Below are 20,772 nucleotides of genomic sequence, written 5' to 3'. Positions count from 1 at the left end.
CTGAATGATCTCTGAGCATGTGAGCACTGTGTCCAATCCATTCTCACATATATTTAAAGTTCTGTTTATTTGTCATATTCAGAGTCAATACCCTAAAGCAATGGTTGGGGCAAGATTTTTACTTTCTGGCTTTAAATTGAATGGTTCATGAGGCAACAAAAATGGGTAACTGGTCACTGCATTTCAGTGTTGTTCCTGCTACTAAGGATTATGAGGAAAATCAATCTTTTATCCCTTAAAAATGTATAAAACACTTTTTATATAAAAATGTGAGAGCGAATGCATGCACAGAGCAGAGGAGTCCCCCTTTAAGAGGAGGCAATCATCTGGGAACTGCCAGGCTTCCTTTCTTGTAAAAAACATAGAAAAGAGTGAAACTCATGCATTTTAGAGAAAGTCATTGTTGGTTACTCTCATTTAATCATAAAGAGAAAGGAACACTTTAGTGAATAAGGTCAAAAGTGTAATTTCACTGCTGTCTTGGGTCTGATGGGAATCTAGTGTTCAAAACAAAAAAGGCATCTCCTACTGTTAAGAGTATTCATGGGACCCCCTGATTCCATTACACACTTTTTCAGCCGAAAATGATTTGAAACGCAACATTAAACTGAACATTTCTACAATGAAGGATAAAATCTGGTAGAGGTGACAAAGAGAAACCATTTGGAAAACACTTTTTGACAGCGTGTATCACTTCCAAGCCACGGGAGGATGTATCCATTTTGTCAAAAGGTGTTGAGCAGCGTGGATTCTGTACCTGTGAACCAGAAGTGTCTGACTCGTCTGAAGAGGTATTAGAAATGTGCCAATGGAAAAGAAAGAGGGATTAGAATGACAGATAGAATAAGGCAAGGTTTTATTATATCCAAAGGGGAACAAAGAAGTAGATTTTAATTAGTTGTGTCACAAAATAGCTGAGAAAAACATGTAAATCCTATAACTGTGGAATTGGTCTAATACTCTAATGGGTATTTTTTAAGAAAGATCAGATCACAACTGCTAGTTTCTGTTACACTTAAAACAAATCAGCTATATTTATCTTAACAAATTTCTAATAAATAAAAATGTTTAGAAAATGACCAGAATACAATTGTTTAGATGTTCCCGTATATAAAAGAGAAAAATTGTGTAAGAATTTTGATGGGGTTTAAATATATTAAAACACACAGCCTTTGTTTCATTTACTACTAACTAGACTAGTCTGTTTTTAATATGACACAGATTAATTTCTCAGTCTCTTACTTCAGCTGGCTTCTACAAACATCTTGCTGTATCAGCAACATTCATGGAACCATAGCACCAGCTCTATAATTTTACAGATTAAGGAGGACCCAGCAGGACACTGAAATAGACCACGGTGTGAAATGTAGTTAGCGGTTAACAAGGATGAGTTCCAATGGTGACATGTCCATTATCAAAACCCACAGGGGGGTGAAATCCTGGTCCCAGTGAAGACTATAACAAAACTCCCACAATTCCACAAGAATGTTCCATTTACACTGGAGGCTTCACCCACTCAGATCAGACAAGCTTGCAAATTCCTCCTCTCTTCTCAATGCCCCCCACGAGCATAACATACAATCAACAAAACACAGAATCAGGAAGAGTTAGAGCAGATGAAATTCTCTTGCTTTCCATCTACTCTCATTTCACAACCTCCCAACCCGGGTTTCTTTACATTCCTTAGTGGCAGCATCAGACCTAACCCTGGCATACATAATTATTCATATACCGATCACAAATACTGGATAATTTCTCTTTCAACTGAACAGAAAAGCTTTTATTTTACAGTAACTCTCACTGATAGGGAGTACATGCTCCTGGCCCCTCCATTACCTCTTAGGCTAGCTCCCTATGCAGTGGTTAAAGCCAATTGAAACAGGCAGGGGGAGTGCTCACCAACGAACCAAAGAGGAAGGCATCTGCTATAGAGTCCCCTCCTTCCCCTCAATATATCTGATATACAGCTATTTCCTTCTGCATTCCCAGGGTAAGAGAACTGCAGTGAGAAGCCACATGGTTCTGCGACTGTATGGATTCTGTGGAAGAGGTGAGCTTATAAGTCTAGCAGACCTCCCTAAGCACAAGTATACAGCACAATATACAAAATTATTTTCTTTCAAATTGTATGATTTACTCACATTTACTTTTGAATGTTTATTTCACACTACTTGTAAAGTAAGGCACTCTGGACAAAATAAGGGTTGCTAATACATTTCAAAGCCTCTATTCTGATTGGCTGGTTTTTACAAAAAGATGTACACTACTTTTAATGCAGAACAACAATAGCCAAGTAGAAGCTGTTTGCAGTAGAGGAGCAGTCCTTGTGCATTTCAATGGGAGGGCTTTTTCCTCATTCATACTAACACCTGAGTTGATCGGCTTTCTCACTGCCAAAGAGAATAATGAGTATGGATTTTCATACTGAACTCCCCTTGTCCATCAACACCTATCAACACCAGTAAGAGGGGACTCCTAGCTTGTGGGTCCCGCACTTTGCCTTGGTTATTTCTTGTGTGCAGAGGTTTAGCAGGAATCTCCAGGAGTTGAAGTTGTTGGAATTGAAGGGAAGGTGTCTGGGAAGTTATACAGAGTTTGATTATCAACTTCTATACCAGGATTGTATGCAGGTATACATGCAGGTATACAGAATGAATAATTATGGCTGAGGTCAATAGACGTTATCTGCATGAACCATAGTCAACTCTGCAAGTACACTATCCAACACAGGCTGACTAATTCAGACTGCCTTTCACAATTAATAGATTTTTTGAAAATGATTCCAATAGTGAATTTGTCTTCTTCAGCATGAGTCTTCTCCAGGCTAGTCTCACTGGCCTTTTGATTGCAAAAGCTGCTCCCTGGAGGTATTCTTCTGATGACGTTCATCTCAGCTTGGAAGAGATTGTCCATATTCATCTGGACTCCTTGCTTCAGCTTTGATCCTTGTCCAATTTGATTACTTAAAACAAATAGTGGGACCAAGGTTTGCTGCTGCTGCTACTTGTGTCCTCACACTGCTTTCCTTCACACCCATGAACATGCAATTGCCAGATCACTGCACTCCACCAGGTCACTGGAAGAGCATTCACACTCAAGCTGCTGGCATTTCAGGAGATGCTTCATATTTTGAGGCTCTCTGCCACAGTCACAGGTACTAGGGTCAATGATGTAGTCCCACCTAATCACTGCCTCCCTAGACCAGTCAACTCCAGTGCAGAGTCAATTAAGGCTATGCTAGATAGACCAGGGCTAATCTGTACTGTGTGGAAGGTGCTTGACTTGTGGATGCCAAAGCGCACAGGCTACAGGATCGTTCTCTACTCATTTGCCATAACTGAACCCTTGTTTGGTTGGGTGACCACGTTAGAGGTTTAATAGTGGCAAGAAAGCTTTGTTGTGACTTCAGTTGACTCCACATTGGTGTTATGTCATATAGCAGACATCTTGGATCTGTGCATTGCTTGTGGACTCGACTCTACTAGACACTTCCTGGAGTATATCAGGAAGAGCAACACCTGCAAGGATGTATAGGCTATTGACATGGGTAGGCTTAAAGCATCCTGTAATATCGTAGCAGACAGCATTGAACACAGGGTCTAGCTTCTTTGAGTGAGGGGATCATGCCACACTTCACAGGCAGAGAGCTACAAAAGTGAAAGAATTTACTTTTAAAATTCATAGGATTTTAAATACATAGGATGGCTGACAACGGTGCTCTCCTGAGTGATATCTGGCATTGTACCAAAGCTGCCTGGTGCAAATAGCGGGAGATGACACCAGTTCTCTGTGATTAAAAATATGCCAATAAAGTTGAGTGTATAAACTGTAATTTGAGCCATCTTAATATATGAAACAGAGACTTGACCAGCCACAAGAAAGGAAATCAGTATGTCTACACCATAGAAGTGAATATATTGATATCAAATGGTTGGACATTCAAAGACAGGAAACAAAATGAGGTTGTACATCGCCTAAAGTGGGTTTTTCCTTTTGAAGACAAGTTGAGGGAGGGTAGGCTATGTTGGTAGGGGCATATCGATTGGATACAGGACCTCTATATCAGTAGGATGGCTCTTGCAATGAGTGTGGATGGAAGACGACCAAGCGGGAGTCCAAAGGCTTGGTAAGTGGACTGGATATCTCAGAGACACCGATGTGCGTGACAACCCACCTAAACAAGTAATCTCATCTCATCTCAGTGGAAGTCTCCATTCCTTGACATAGCCTTGGCAATAATATCTGCCTGATCTTATGGGAAGAGTTTTCATCTAGGGTTCCTGCACATATACACACTCAGAGTTGATGAGGAACCTCTGTCTCTAGTAAAGCTCTAGGAAACTAGAAACTGGACTCAAGGTATTTTAGCTAGATGCTGATGAGCTGTAACTTCTTAAGTTACCTGAAAAGCCTGTGGAGTCCAAGGGCCAGGAGAAGTTGAAAGAGGCTTCCAGCAAAGCAGGGTTCTCAACAGACTTGAGGTACACTCCAAGTGAATCTGGAAAGCTTCCCTCTAGACTCTCTCCTACTTGATATGCCTCAGCATTGGTTCTGAAAATATTTAGGAAGAATCCACAAGAGCCTCCTTTGTGTGATCTGTCAAAAAGACACAGGTGGAAGGATAGTCTTGTGGTTAATGCACTGCATTGGGAGACCTGGATTCAGTTCTCAGCTGTGCCGCAGACTTCCTGTATGATGTTCACCTCTCTCTGCATCAGTTCCCCATCTATAAAGTGGGGGAGAAAACTTCCTTTCTCCCATCATTTGTCTGTCTTGTCAGGGCATGGATTCTCTCTCCTACTATGTACATATACAATGTTAATGTAATGGGAACCCAATCTCAGTTGGTGCTACTGTAATATAAATAAATAGGGAGTGATTCCATTTACAGTGGCTAATGTAGCTTTAAAAAAAAAAATAAGAAGGAAATCCCATGAGCAAGAAAGCAAGAAAATGCATGCCTTTTGGGAGCTGGTAACAAACAGAAAGTGGCTAGCCTATCCCCAGAGGCTACTGCAAAAGTAATGTACCCTCCACTTCCACATAACCTGCAATGCCAGTAGTTCGCGTATGGAAGAAGGTAGGATGGTCAGGACTAAAGGCCCATTTTACACAAACTACCAAGTATGCAGGGCTGTTTGCAATGCCACAAACACTTGCTAGAGGGCTATGGACGTAATATAAGTCCTCTCATAGAAATGAATGAGCTTCGGAGAAGAGGTAAGAAGGCTGCTTTTCTTCAAAGGAATCCTTGCGTGGGATGGACTCTAGTCGTCTTTTTCATTCAGCTTTGTCTTTAACCCCAATTCCTTTCTCTTTAACTCTCCTGACCTGCTGATACAGGCCTCTGTGCCTCTTCATTGCAAAATGAATCACTGTAGGCAGTCACTCAGTTAGATATAATGCACCCGTCTTCTGAAACTCATTGTCCACTGAGATCAGGAAAGTCTCTGCTTTCTCACCACTAAATGTAAAGGCTTATTTCTTGTCATAAAGTAAATATTTTATTTACTTTTAAATTAAAGTAATCATTAAAGGAGGATAGCCAATTATGGTATTATTCAAAATCACTTCCAACAGCTTCATTAGGATAAAATGGTGTAAAACCTGAAGTTGCTGCTGTTCTTTTTAACCTTTCTTTTTCAATTCTAACTTCTCCTTGCACAAAGAGGATGGAAAACAGGGAGCAACAGTGACTCCCACATGCATACAAGCCAGGCTTTCAAAGCAAGGAAGGCAAAAAGAAAAAATGGAGAGAATATGGGATTTGCTTTTATGTTCCCAGTGTGAATGACAGTACATTTATTTCCATGACTTTCTGCTGAGTGAAGACAGACTGTTCTGCACATCAGACTGTAGCTGGAGCAGAGAGAGAAATTTAAAATTTATTTTTAAACACCAGCTTTGTTTTAAAAGGGTAGGTTCAATCCAGTCTGCTGACAGACTCACTTGAGCTGGATGGGCTGAAGCTGCTGGTTGCCAGCTAGGCAACTGAAGGTTTCAGTATCTTCAGTGGTTTTTGCACCTCAGTTGTGGTCCCAGTAAGGTTCAATAATCTAAAAAGGGCACAGATAGTTTGACCAAAATAGGACCTACAGCTATTTTTAATAATGAACTTGGTAAGAGAGCATCCTGAAGATTCTAAATAGCCATAGATTTTAAAGAAAAGGCACAATCCTGTCACCTAGAAATTTTTAAGGTTCTAATTAGAAAAAGGCTTACACAGTATAAATGACTTAGATCTCTTCTGCTCCCCGTGCAGGAAGACTTAAGCACGGATGCTATTCCAAATGCTTTGTGGATTTTTTGCTGAGTCAGCACAGTATGTGACCTTGGACAAGTCAGATAATTTCTCTGAGTCTCAATCTCCTAACCCATAAAATAGGGATAATGATACTTCACTCTGAGAGTCCATAGATCCCAAAGTGCTTTACAAAAGGGAAGTATGATTATTATTGCTGATTATTATTATTGTTATAGTGGTACATAAATAAGAAGGTTAAGACAGCCATGCAGATTAATCATTAATAAAAAGGACAAAGTAAATCCAGATTAGCTAATAGGGAATGAAAAAAATCAGAAGAGAAAGATAAGATTATTTTACAGGTTTCTTAAATACTATTATAAATAAGTATACAGGTATACCAAATTCATGGTCCATTTTGGTCAATTTCACGGTCATAGGATTTTAACAATCGTAAATGTCATTATTTCAGGTATTTAAATCTGAAATTTAACGGGGTTGTAATTTTAGGAGTCCTGACCCAAAAAGGAGTTGTGGGGGAGTCACAAGGTTAGTGTAGTGGAGGTTGTGGTATTGCTGTCCTTACTTCTGCGCTGCTATTGGCAGCGGTGCTGTCTTCAGAGCTGGGTGGCTAGAGAGCAGCGGCTGCTGGCCGGGAGCCCATCTCTGAAGGCAGACCTGCACAGAACTAAGCGTGGCATGGTATGGTATTGCCATCTTTACTTGTGAACTGCTGCTGGCCGGGCACTTCCTTCAGAGCTGGGTGTCTGGCCGACAGCGGCCACTCTCTGGCCACCCAGTTCTGAAGACAGTGCAGAAGTAAGGGTGGCAATAACTGCAACCTCCCCTAAAACAACCTTGTGACCCCCTCCCCCCCCGCAACTCCCTTTTGAGTCAGGACCTCCAATTTGAGAAACGCTTGACTCCCCCACGAAAACTGTACAGTACAGGGTAAAAGCAAACGAAAGACCAGATTTCAGAGGAGACAATCAGATTTCACGGTCCGTGACGTGTTTTTCATGGCTGTGAATTTGGTAGGGTCCTAATTATAAACCGTAAAGAGTAAAACAAAAATACTACGAGGCTAGGCAAATTGCCTCCCCATGCTTTATTTTTAAATAGGCATGTAGATAGAAGGAAAAATCATGCTGCTAAAACTGTCCTGAGTAGTGCAGTCACAGTGAACCACACCAACGACCTGGGATTATTACTCCTTCAATTCTCCCTTTTTAAAAATTCTGTTTACACTATAGCACGGTGCTTCCCTGCCTCTCTCATCTAGTTTGTACAACCGTTAACTCTAAAAGTGAACTCCTCTTCTGAGGACTATTAATGATTACAGTGATGAAATGAGAGCAAGCAGGTGTGACCCAGAAGGGAAAGGAGAGGAAACTCGGTGAGATCCAAAGTTGGTATTGGGAGAAGGTAGCTTCAGCTTCAACCAGTAATAAAGACGACTTCAACATTGTATTCATTATTTTATTTTTCTCCTCTGTTGTGAATGGCAAGAAGTGGGGATACGACACACTTAGTTTCAAACAGTGGTGAGATTGATTATTCTTAACCCAAATGTGAATACCCTGTGTAAAGCAGCTAACCAGCACATTACTGTCATCCAACTATCTGAAGTACATTAGAAAAAGGAAGATTTTTTTCCCGGAAATCTAGGTATGCCCAACATTTTAAAAAGGAGAGAGCCCTCCATATATAAACGTGGGGGGTGGGGGAGCAAGACAAAATATCAGTAAGAAAATCTGATTAAGCAAAGTCAAGTCCAATGACCCTCCAAATTTGTGAAAGCCTTTTAAATTCTCATCCCTTGCTTTGATCCTTTCTTTTGCACACAAATAAAAAAGTTCAAGAATCTATTTGCAGATTAGCCAGAGTTTGGGGACTTTGTGGGGAAACCAATCAGCTTGACTTTTGTTTCTCAATGGAGTGATAAAAGTGCAGTTGTTGAAAGACTTTGTAGCACCACTGCATATAATGCAGCACAAAATGGTGATACTTGCTTTCTCTGATAAAAATGGGTAGATCCATGCTGGGGCCACCATGGAAACTAAAGGAACTTTTGTGGCAAAGAGGGCTAAATCTCTTCATATCACATAAGAGTCACCGGAATGACATTGGGCAACTGTTACACCGAGTTAGCCTGCACTGTACTTGGCTAGTAATCAGCAAAGAACATTTGTCCATTTCCTGGTTTACTAGCCCTCTATTATGTGCGCTAAACTACTGACTGACTTAAAAACAAACAAACAAACCCAGCAACAACAACAAAAAAACCTACCAAAGCTAAGACAAAACAAATTTAACAAGACTTACTATTTTTTTTAAAATTAGAAGTTACTCTAACAATACACAATTCAATTAATTCTATTTGAATTAAGTGAGCAGTGAACATTTACTGTCTTTTACAAAGCAACTCTTCAGATACTCTGGCCTGATGACTACAGAATGTGTATGTCACACTGGTATGCAAAGTGCAATGTCATAGACTGAGACCAATATAAATTGGAAACTTTATTTATTGAATACAAGATCAATAGTCCTGCAGTCAGCTACCCAGATAACCTTGCATGAACTTTGCTGAATATCCTTCCTGCCAGCACTCATTTCACACAATGTTTGAAGGGAACCAAATAGATGGCTTGACCTTGGGACCTGTACCTTTAAAAGGAAAGCACTAAAAGACTCTTTTCATTTTCCCTTCCCCCATGGAGGAGAGAGTGTGCCAAGTGGGCTGATGTTTAGCTTAGAGAGAGAGACACACACATTAAAAATCTTTGGCCAAGGTTCAGATATAGATTTTCACTGTACAAGAAGGTATATTTATGACAGAATCTAAGAATGATCAGGCCCACCAATTAGAGAGTGGAAGTGGCTCTCTCAGTAGTTTATCAGACTGTGAAGATGTCACCTCATTTTTAGTGGGATGCGGCTATCATGTGCAGTAACTGTAGAACTGTGACTCCTTGGTTAGCAAAAAATTTAATTATATCATTGATATTAGCATTATCTGCTAAGGCCGCAATATCATGCTCTGTAACAGTACATCACAAAACCTAGAATTAGCACAGGTTTCCTCCCTTCCACCCTCAACTGAAAATGCTCAGCTTGGGTAAGCCTAGAAGTCCATGCAGAAGTGAGCTAGGGCTGTACCAGAGGACTGCCTGCTGGTAATTTAGTAATATGGTAATTAAAGTCTTTTCATGATGTAATTACATATCAACTACAAAGGGACAGCTGCTATACAACAGTGCCAGGGTACATGGCATGAAATGATTAGATTTGAGAAGCTTTAGTGGTTAAACTGAATTCCACAGACATAACTCTGAGGTGTAGTTAGCACTGCACAACCCATTATTATTCAAGTCTCACGCAGTCTTTCCTTATTCTCATTGTGATAGTAACAGTTTCCTTCATATACCTTGTTTCTAGGATACCAGAAAGCCTTTTAAAACCCACCTTTGTAAACCCCTGCTGTTTTGAAATTGCACTGAATTTCAAGTCTGTTTATTTCAGGACAAGAGAGTCTGTTCAAATTAGATCCATCTTGGTACGTATAAACAGTGAGGAGTCCTTGTGGCACCTTAGAGACTAACAAATTTATTTGGGCATAAGCTTTTGTGGGCTATAACCCACTTCATCAGATGCATGGAGTATAAAATACAGTAAGCAGGTATAAATATACAGCACATGAAAAGATGGGAGTTGCCTTGCTATTCAATTAGAAGGACCCCTTCTTGTAAACTTGTTGGGAATGGGCCACATCCACCCTAATTGAATTGGCCTCCTTAACACTGACCCCCACACTTGGTAAGGCAAGGGGCAGGGCATCAGGCAGAAGGGGCGGGGCTGGGGTCAGCATCCCCCAGCCAGCCCATCCACACTGCCTGGCCCACGCTGCCCAAGGCTCCAGCGGCGATTTGAAGAGCCCTGGGCCCTTTTAAATTGCTGGCCCCAGGGCAGCTGCTCCTTTTGACCCCCCTGCCCCCATTGGCAAAAGGGGCAACAATATTAAAACTGCAGCAGCGCTTTAAGCAGGGCAGCCAACGGGAGGCGGGGTGCAAAAGGGGCAGTGACGTTAAAGCACTGCCGTAGCAGCGCTTTCAAGTCAACTGGGTATGGGCCGGTACGGCGGCCACATTTTACCGGTACGCTGTGCTGGCCCATACCGGCTTACTTTCACCCTGGTGCACCTTCACCTTGACTTGATTGCTGTGTGTCCAAGGGGGATTTGAGCTTCACGTTTTAGTGTCTTTTATCAACATTAAATTAATGAGTAGTTCAAAAGAAAAGCATGCAATACCTTGTTTCTAATTCAATGTGTGTCTACAAACATCAAGAAGAATCATAGCACTGGCATGCAGAGAACTGGGACAGCGTGCACAAGAGATTACTCTTGCTAGCTGTGAGATTTCTGGGCCTGCTGCCTCCTTAAAAATCTAAGGCTTCTGAGCAGCACTACAGCTGTTCTCTCACTATCTTTGTTAATAGGTGCATATACATAATGAAACTGTGAAAAATATATACTCACAAGCATGCATGTGCACACACAGAAGTCTACATATATATTTTTCTTCTTTTAATGGCTTTCTGTCTAAAATTAGGGCTGTCTACTCCCCTTTTCAGGCCTATGAAGTCTTGCCCCATACCACCCAGAGAATAGCCTTCTTCTCCTTCCTACTTTTCTCAGCTTGTTCTTTCCCAATATGACAGGGCTGCCACACAAACAGCAAAAAGACCTGAAACCTACAAGAACAGTCTCTCTCTCTCTCTCTAGGGGTCGTGTGGGGAGGAAAGAGAGAGAGTTCCAGTATGCTGTTGGTTTTGACTTACTTAGAAGACTGGAAAAACAGCTTTTTCTCTGTGATATTTCCAGTGGCCAACATTTCATAATAATTATCATCATTATTAAATAAAAGAGGTTAGCTAAATGACCTGAACTTCCGAGGAGTCCATCAAGTTTCAGTCTGAGGGGTAGATGAATATCTGAATCAGGATTTATTTATTTATTTAATTCTAGCCTAACCTGTTCATATGCCCAGTTACAAAAGCACTAACCAAATCTGTCATAATTGACTGGCTCTGAACCCATCAAGGATTAGCTAGGAGATCCTCCAAGCCTAGGCTGGGGGACAATAGCAACTTCTAGTTCAAACAGTTCTTTCAATTCTCATAAACAGAAACACGAAACCATTTCAAACAGTGGTTAATACAAAACTTGCACTAGAACACACAGTAAATGATTTTTTATTTCACACTGCAGGAGAGCCATTGAGTCATTTAGAGACTGTTAATAAGAACAGCAGAAAATTGAACTTCTCTAAACATCACTCCTCTCTGAATAGCAGGCTTATATTAGTTTTAGTTTCTATTAAATACTTATTGCAACTGTTCAATATAAACAGTAAGGTATATTACTACTATTTGAATTGAGATGCATTCTAATCAAGGATCAGGGCCGCATTGAGCTACTTTGCGAATTGCCTGTTGCAAAGGAAATTATTATTTTTAGGCAAAAAACCCCTAGAGATCCGCTTTGCTTACCTACTGTCACCGGCATTTGCCACGTAGAGCTTCCCCAGCATATACACAACAACAAGGGCTGTGCAGCCACCAGATATACTGTAAACAGTCCTCTCTCGCTCTATTTGTAAATCCTAAGGAAGACAGAAGAGAGTTTATAAAATAACTCTGCAACTGGCATTTAGGAAGAGAAGATTTTCATTAAAACCTTACATATTCATATTCCTAAACCAAAAGTCCTGTTGAGTTTGTTTATTTGTTGCTGCCACAACTGTATATTCAGGAAAACAAATGGAACATCAAAGAGCAATGAATATAGGGCCCAATCCCGTTTGTTCCCTGGATAAAGTAACCTGGTTAATATCATGCAAGGCACAGCAGAATGAAGTGTAGTGCTACCCAAGGAGGCCATCCTCTGACTAATATTTGAATGACACTCTGGTTCCTGTTACAGTCACAATTTCTGTTACTGCCTACAAATCAATGTTGAGGAAAAAAACCCAAAAGAAATCAAATCTTATACAGTCTTTTGTCAGAGACATACACACACATACATACGCTAAAAATGCCTATTTTATATCACTTTGCCATAGACAAGTTTTAAGTTGATATCCCTCCACCCCCCATGGATTTTTGCATTTTTAGCAAGCTACAGAGTATTGCAAAGGAAGCAGAATTTTTTCACCATCAAAATAATTTTAACTCATATATTAAAGTGGATTTTCAAGGCATTTCCAAGTACATTAAAATGGTTTTATTCCCTGGCTTTTTATAATGATCCTTTTAAAATCTGAAATCAATGTCTGTTTCCCTTACCCATTTTCAGTTTGTCGTGCACGTGCTTTGTAAGGATGTTGGCATTTATGTTTTACTTTGTTTTAATAAGATGACTTCAAAAGTATTTGTTATGAGGCAAAAGAGGGATTACTACAATGAGCCTGATTTTTCAGAGAGGATCTACACTACAAAATTATGTTGACATAAGTTATGTCCATGTGCAGACACCACAGTAATTAAATCATTTTTGTGTGTCCACACTATGTTCGTGTCAGCAGTGCACATCCTCACTACCTGCACCGATATAAGTGCCAAGAGCAGTGCACCTGTGCATAGCTATCTCACTGTGCAACCTGCCACCATCTAGTGCAGGGTGTTTTGGGAAGGGTTTGCAATGCCTCATGGGGGCAAACAAGGTGCACAGGGGTGCCTGGAAACATGATTTCAACAGTCCATAATACAGTTTTCTCCATCTCATAATGTTTCCCGTCTCTTTTTTAAAGCCCCGTACACCTGTGTGCATGCCATCTGAGTGAGGAGAAGCATGGATCCTGCACAGCTCTGTACTACTGTGATGAGTGTTGCAAGTAAGGGATGTCTGATCCTGCAGTATTTGCAGTGTCAGCAGAGGAGCCTTGGGCGACATGACAATTCCTTAGAGGCTAGATTGGTGTGGGACACAGGAAGAAATAATTCAAGGTTGTTGGCTGTGTTCACAGAGCAGCTTAAGATGGTGGAGCACTGGTTCTGGGCCCAAGAAACAAGCACTAACTGGTGGGACCACATTGTCATGCAGGTTTGGGATGACAAGCGGTGGGTGCATCCCTTGTTGGGATGTGCAAGGCCATGTTTCCGGATCTGCGTGCAGAGCTTTCGCCTGCCCTCCGGGTCAGTGACATCATAAAAAGAGCTGCACTGACAGTGGAAAACGAAATGGCGATCACTGTGGGGAAGTTTGTAATGCCAGATTGCTACCAATCAGTCAGGAATCAACTGGAGTTAGGAAAACCACCAGGAGGGTTGCTGTGATGCAAGCATCCAGGGCCATTAATCACATCTTGCTACAGAGGACTGACACTCTGGGCAACGTGCAGGACATAGTGGATCATTTTGCAGAAATGGGGTTCCCGAAGAGTGGTGGGGCAATAGATGGCACACACATCCCTATTTTGGCACCAGACCACCTTGCCACAGAGTACACCAACAGAAAGGGCTACTTTTGTGTGGTACTGGAAGCACGGGTGGATCACTGGGGACATTTTACCAACATCAACGTGGGCTGGTCAGGGGAGGTGCATGACACACGCATCTTTAAGAACACAGGCCTGTTCAGAAAGTTGCAAGCGGGGACTCTCTTTCCAGTCCAGAGGCCTATCACTGCGGATGTTGAAATGCTAATAGTGACCCCTTACTCCTGTGGCTCACGAAGCTCACGAGCGCTTCAACTACAGGCTCAGTAGGTGCAGAATGACAGCTGAATGTGCCTGGGGCTGTTTGAAAGGCCACTGGCACGGTCTACTCATGAGATTAGACTTCAGTGAAAGAAAATATCCCAATGGTTATAGCTGGCTGCTGTGTCTTTCATAATATTTGTGAAGCAAAGGGAGAGAAGTTTCCACCCTAGTGAAGCGGCTGTCTGCTGATTTTGAGCAGCCAGATACCAGAGCTTTAAGAAGAGCTCAACGTGGAGCTATACGGCTCATGGAGGCTTGGAAATACCACTTCAATACTGAGCCACAGTAATGCGTGCTGTCTTAACGTGCTCTGCCTTGCATTGCTTTTTGGCACCCCAGTATGAACCTTGTAATGAGTGCCGTGTGTGCATCAATATAACATTGCATATGCACCTATTGCTATTAACTGTGAATGATGTCAGCCCCAACCAGCATATGCTGTAAATTAACAAAGATGAATTAAGTTTCCATAAATAGACTTTTATTATAAACCCATGCAACCAGACATGTTTATAATTGAATTAAACTTTATAAATACAGGGGAAAGAACTGTTAAAGGAGAAAGAACAGTCATTTCCATTTCACAAACACGTACACCAACCATGTCTCTCACAGGTCAGTGCACGTGCTGCTGTGATTGCCTGCACTCTCCCCTAGGGTGGAGTAGTAGGCATAGTGCAGGGGCCTCGGACGCCACGTGGAATGCAGTTCTCTACGGGCTGCAGAGGGAGGCGAGCATGGAACTGTTGAAACTGAAGGTCCACAAGAGTCTACAGCATGTTCTGTTTGCTGCTTGAAAAGTGCTAGCATCTGCTGCTTCATGTCCCTCTCTGCTCTCTTTTCCACTCGATCCCTGTCCATGCTGTCCACAAGGGTATCCAAAGCAGCAGAGGTTTGCAGGATCTCTTGGAACATGCTGTCCTGCATCCTCTTCCTTCTCCTCCTCATCTGGCTGTACCGCTCTGCTGGTGCAGATGCAGAGATCTGCAAGACCACATTTCCAGCTGCAAAAGATACCATGCACAGAGGTACTATTGTGAGTGTATTCACAAGATAAATTGAAACTTGGTATACTGAACTCACTCCCTTTTATCCACACAAGTTGCAAACACAACATTCTCACTTCTTTCTGGAATTCATAAAGCAGAGTGGCAGTCCCAGTGATGGTGAGTACAGCCCAAGAGGGAGGGGGTAAGTTGGGAAAATAAGGGGCAGGGATAGTTCATGGGCATGAGTATATGTGTATAGGACAACTGAGCTGAATACTAGCACTGTTTTTCACAGGTGGTGGGGATTTTAGCTGAACTTCCACTGAAAGGGAACAGCTCCTGCAGGCATCCAGCTGCAGATCATGGCCATATGCTGCTGGCCTGCATGCTGCAATGGTGCCTACTGAAATAATTGTTGAGTGGTGTGGGAAAGTGTCCTACCATGGCAGGAGAAATAAGGCAGCCCTCCCCAGAAATCTTAGGCAGAGGATTGCAGACTGCCTTCACAAAAGTTTCCTTGAGATCTCTATGAAGGATTCATGGGACATCCCGGTGCACACAAAAACTATTCTGCAGTACCCCCTCTGCCTAACTGTAGAGGGGAAGTAGAGCTGCTGTCTGCTTCTCACTCTACTGTTGATTTCACTATCTCTTCCAGCATAAGTTTAAAAAAAAAAAAAAAGTAAATGAATGGATGTGTCCCTGCAATATCAAAGCAAATAGTATATTTACCAGAGGCTCCTTCCTTTGTATCAGGCTCACCTGTGCTGGACTGTAGGGACTGTCCGGACTGTCCAGGAGTCAAAAAGAAGGTCCTGGCTTGACATGCCACTGGATCCCCTGTCCTCCATACTCCTACTCCTCCTCACTGTTCACAGCTGGGGCCTGTGACTTGGGCTTCCTGAAGTACCCATGGTGCTCTTGGGGGTGGTGGTGATGTCTCTACCAAGGATGGCCTGCAGATTTTTGTAAAAGTGGCAGGTCTGTGGCTCTGCACAGAATGCCTGTTAGCCTCCCTGGCTTTCTGGTACACCTGTCGCAGCTCCTTGGCTTTCACACGGCACTGCTGTGGGTCCCTCTTATAGCCCTTCTCCTCCATGCCCCGAGTGATCAGCTTGTAAATAATGATGTTTGCACAGCTGGATTAGAGCTGTGCCTGCACAGCCTCTTCTCCCCACAGATCCACCACCTCCTGTGTACTCCAGGCAGAAGCGCGTCTGCAGCGTGTAGCCAGCATGGTCAGCTGGGCAGTTGCTAGGTGACCTCTCCATGCCGAGCAACCAGGAAAGAAATTTCAAAAATTCAGGGGAGTTTAAAGGGGAGGAAAGTGTACCTGGCTGCTGGGCAGCGGAGTTCAAAACAGTGACCAGAGTGGTCATGCTGAGGCATTGGAGGACACCTCCTGGAAGCCACTAAAGTCAATGTATGTAATGCAGTGTCTACACTGACACTGCATTGACCTAATTAAACCAACATAAGCACTACGCCTCTCACGGAGGTGGAGTTATTTAGTGGGCGCAGCGTGCAAGTCACATCGGTGGGAGTGACACTTTAGTGTAGGCACTCACAGTTAGGTCTATGTAAGCTGCCTTGCACTGACCAGGACTGAGAATCTGGCCCTTAATAGTTTAGACTCCAAAACCAGAAGGGACCACTCTAGACTGACCTCCTGCATAACAGGCCATAGAACTTCCCTGAATTAATTTCTGTTTGATAATCTCTCTCAGAAAAATATCCAATGCCAGGGATGGAGAATCTATCACAACTGTTGGTAAAGTGTTCCAACAGTTTAATTATCCCCACTGTTAAAAAAGTACACCTTCTTTCCCATCTGAATTTGTTTCGCTTCCAGACACTGGATTGTTATACCTTTCTCTGCTAGACTGAAGAGCCCTGTTACCAAATATTTGTTCCCCTGGTAGATACTTATCGACGGCGATGAAGTAACCCCATAACCTTTTCTTTGTTAAGCTAAATAGAGTGAGCTCCTTGAGTCTATCACTGTAAGGCATGTTTTCTAATCCTTTTATCACTCTCGTGATTCTTCTCTGGACCTTCTCCAATTTATCATCAACATTCTTTCCTGAATTGTGGGCACCAGAACTGGACACAGTATTTCAGCAATGGTTGCACCAGTGCCAAATATGGGAGTTTATATTATCCTACTTATTCTTACTTGATACTCCTGTTTATACATAACAAAGATTGCATTAGCCCTTTTGGCTACAGCATCACAAAGGGAGCTCATGTCAGCTGATTATCCACCATGACCCTCCAAATCTTTTTCGGAGTCACGGCTTCCCAGGATAGAGTCCCCCGATGTGTAAATATGGCCTGCACTTTCATAAACACCACTAATTCTGCAAACAGATGCATTGAAAAAATGACCATCTTTTTTTCTTTCAGTCTTGACAGTGACTCACGTAGCCAACTGTAGATGCAGGGACAACTTCTGTCGAGAGCGCAAAGTTTTACTACTGAGATTGCCAAAGTCACCATGCTCTGTTAAATGAAACGTGACCTCGAATTGTGCCCACATTGCTACATAAGGCATTTCTATGTTATGAAAGAAAGGGCTTTCCTGCACTGCAACAATGTATGCAAGGAAAATTACGGTTTCAGAGTAGCAGCAGTGTTAGTCTGTATCCGCAAAAAGAAAAGGAGTACTTGTGGCACCTTAGAGACTAACAAATTTATTTGAGCATAAGCTTTTGCGAGCTACAGCTCACTTCATCGGATGCATTCAGTGGAAAATACGGTGGGGAGATTTATATACACAGAGAACATGAAACAATGGGTGTTACCATACACACTGTAATGAGCGCGATCAGGTAGGGTGAGCTATTACCAGCAGGAGAGCGGGGGGGAGAAACCTTTTGTAGTGATAATCAAGGTGGGCCATTTCCAGCAGTTGACAAGAATGTCTGAGGAACAGCGGCAGGGGGGAATAAACATGGGGAAATAGTTTTATTTTGTGTAATGACCCATCCACTCCCAGTCTTTATTCAAGCTAAGTTAATTGTATCCAATTTGCAAATTAAATTCCAATTCAGCAGTCTCTCGGAGTCTGTTTTTGAAGTTTTTTTTGTTGAAGAATTGCCACTTTTAGATCTGTAATTGAGTGACCAAAGAGATTGAAGTGTTCTCCGCCTGGTTTGTGAATGTTATAATTCTTGACATCTGATTTGTGTCCATTTATTCTTTTACGTAGAGACTGTCCAGTTTGGCCAATGTACATGGCAGAGGGGCATTGCTGGCACATGATGGCATATATCACATTGGTACATGTGCAGGTGAACGAGCCTCTGATAGTGTGGCTGATGTGATTAGGCCCTGTGATGGTGTCCCCTGAATAGATATGTGGACACAGCTGGCAACGGGCTTTGTTGCAAGGATAGGTTCCTGGGTTAGTGGGTCTGTTGTGTGGTGTGTGGTTGCTGGTGAGTATTTGCTTCAGGTTGGGGGGCTGTCTGTAACCAAGGACTGGCCTGTCTCCCAAGATCTGTGAGAGTGATGGGTCGTCCTTCAGGATAGGTTGTAGATCCTTGATGATGCATTGGAGAGGTTTTAGTTGGGGGCTGAAGGTGATGGCGAGTGGCGTTCTGTTATTTCCTTTGTTGGACCTGTCCTGTAGTAGGTAACTTCTGGGTACTCTTCTGGCTCTGTCAATCTGTTTCTTCACTTCAGCAGGTGGGTATTGTAGTTGTAAGAATGCTTGACAGAGATCTTGTAGGTGTTTGTCTCTGAGGGGTTGGAGCAAATGTGGTTGTATCGTAGAGCTTGGCTGTAGACAATGGATCGTGTGGTGTGGTTTGGATGAAAGCTGGAGGCATGTAGGTAAGCATAGCAGTCAGTAGGTTTCCGGTATAGGGTGGTGTTTATGTGACCATCGCTTATTAGCACCGTAGTGTCCAGGAAGTGGATCTCTTGTGTGGACTACTCCAGGCTAAGGTTGATGGTGGGATGGAAATTGTTGAAATCATGGTGGAATTCCTCACGGGCTTCTTTTCTATGGGTCCAGATGATGAAGATGTCATCAGTGTAGCGCAAGTAGAGTAGGGGCATTAGGGGACAAGAGCTGAGGAAGCATTGTTCTAAGTCAGCCATAAAAATGTTGGCATACTGTGGGGCCATGCGGGTACCTATGGTAGTGCCGCTGATTTGAAGGTATACATTCTCCCCAAATGTGAAATAGTTACGGGTGAGGACAAAGTCACAAAGTTCAGCCACCAGGTTTGCCGTGACATTATCGGGGATACTGTTCCTGATGGCTTGTAGTCCATCTTTGTGTGGAATGTTGGTGTAGAGGGTTTCTACATCCATAGTGGCTAGGAGGGTGTTATCAGGAAGATCACCGATGGATTGTAGTTTCCTCAGGAAGTCAGTGGTGTCTCAAAAGATAGCTGGGAGTGCTGGTAGCATAGGGCCTGAGGAGGGAGTCTACATAGCTAGACAATCCTGCTGTCAGGGTGCCAATGCCTGAAATGATGGGGCATCCAGGATTTCCAGGTTTATGGATCTTTGGCAGCAGATAGAATACCCCTGGTCAGGGTTCCAGGTGTGTGTGCGCGGATTTGTTCTTGTGCTTTTTCAGGGAGTTTCTTGAGCAAATGGTGTAGTTTCTTTTGGTAACCCTCAGTGGGATCACAGGGTAATGGCTTGTAGAAAGTGGTGTTGGAGAGCTGCATAGCAGCCTCTTGGTCATCTTTCAACGACAGCACCTCCTTTGTCAGCCTTTTTGATTATGATGTCAATTGTTTCTGAGGCTGTGGATGGCATTGTGTTCTGCACGGCTGAGGTTATGGGACAAGTGATGCTGCTTTTCCACAATTTCAGCACGTGCACGTCAGCAGAAGCACTCTATGTAGAAGTCCAGTCTGTTTCGACCTTCAGGAGGAGTCCACCCAGAATCCTTCTTTTTGTAGTGTTGGCAGGAAGGTCTCTGTGGGTTAGTATGTTGTTCAGAGGTGTGTTGGAAATATTCCTTGAGTCGGAGACGTCGAAAATAGGATTCTCGGTCACGACAGAACTGTATCATGTTCGTGGGGGTGGAGGGGCAGAAGGAGAGGCTCCGAGATAGCCCAGAAGAAGAATCTGTCCTAAGAGTATAGCTGGATAGATTAACAATATTGCTGAGTGGGTTAAGGGAACCACTGTTGTGGCCCCTTGTGGCATGTAGTAGTTTAGAAAGTTTAGTGTCCTTTTTCTTTGTAGAGAAGCAAAGCGTGTATTGTAAATGGCTTGTCTATTTTTTGTAAAGTCCAGCATATCTCAATAACTCTTTCATTTCCAATGGTGACAAGGTGAATCTTTCAGTGAATTTTTGCAACCACCTCACAGCAAGCCAAACAATATTATAGTGGGTAAATCTCAAGTCTTCTCTGCCTGAATTTCACCCAGTGCCACTTCCTGAGATGCTCAGGTGTCGGGAGAACTTTATGCTCCAGTCTAAGAATTGGATCTATGTTCTTCCTGGCTGGTGAAGGGCAGTGGGGAAACATCTGTGGTAAAAGATTGCCACCACTGCCCTTACAGAGAGCCGGCAGCCAACTGCTTTTAAGAAAGCATTCTGCAGCCCCGATCAACCAGCTGTCACTTGAGGTTGACAGCATAAGTTTTTCTGGCCACTGTTCCACCTTCCATTCTTCAGACAGATTGCTGAGAAGGTTCTGGTGAGACAACACTCACAGCATCTCAGTTATCCTTGATCCTTGTCAAGCCAAATAGAGACTGGGTTTGGCACACACTGTATTGGTTACACTAGATGACCCCTTCC

The 20,772-nt window shown here is 42.8% G+C and overlaps 1 protein-coding gene across 1 annotated transcript in view; it reads right to left on the bottom strand.

Annotated features, from left to right (window-relative positions):
• PPM1H (protein phosphatase, Mg2+/Mn2+ dependent 1H) overlaps window positions 1–20,772 on the bottom strand; it is a 207,071-nt gene that overhangs the window by 59,625 nt on the left and 126,674 nt on the right. The window contains exon 4 of the mRNA XM_074942136.1: window positions 11,798–11,910. Coding sequence (XP_074798237.1) covers window positions 11,798–11,910 — 113 coding nt within the window. The remainder of the gene's footprint in view (window positions 1–11,797; window positions 11,911–20,772) is intronic.

Source organism: Natator depressus, chromosome 1, assembly GCF_965152275.1.
Source record: "Natator depressus isolate rNatDep1 chromosome 1, rNatDep2.hap1, whole genome shotgun sequence".
Lineage (NCBI taxonomy): Eukaryota > Metazoa > Chordata > Testudines > Cheloniidae > Natator > Natator depressus.
This window is presented reverse-complemented; position numbering and strand designations above follow the sequence as displayed.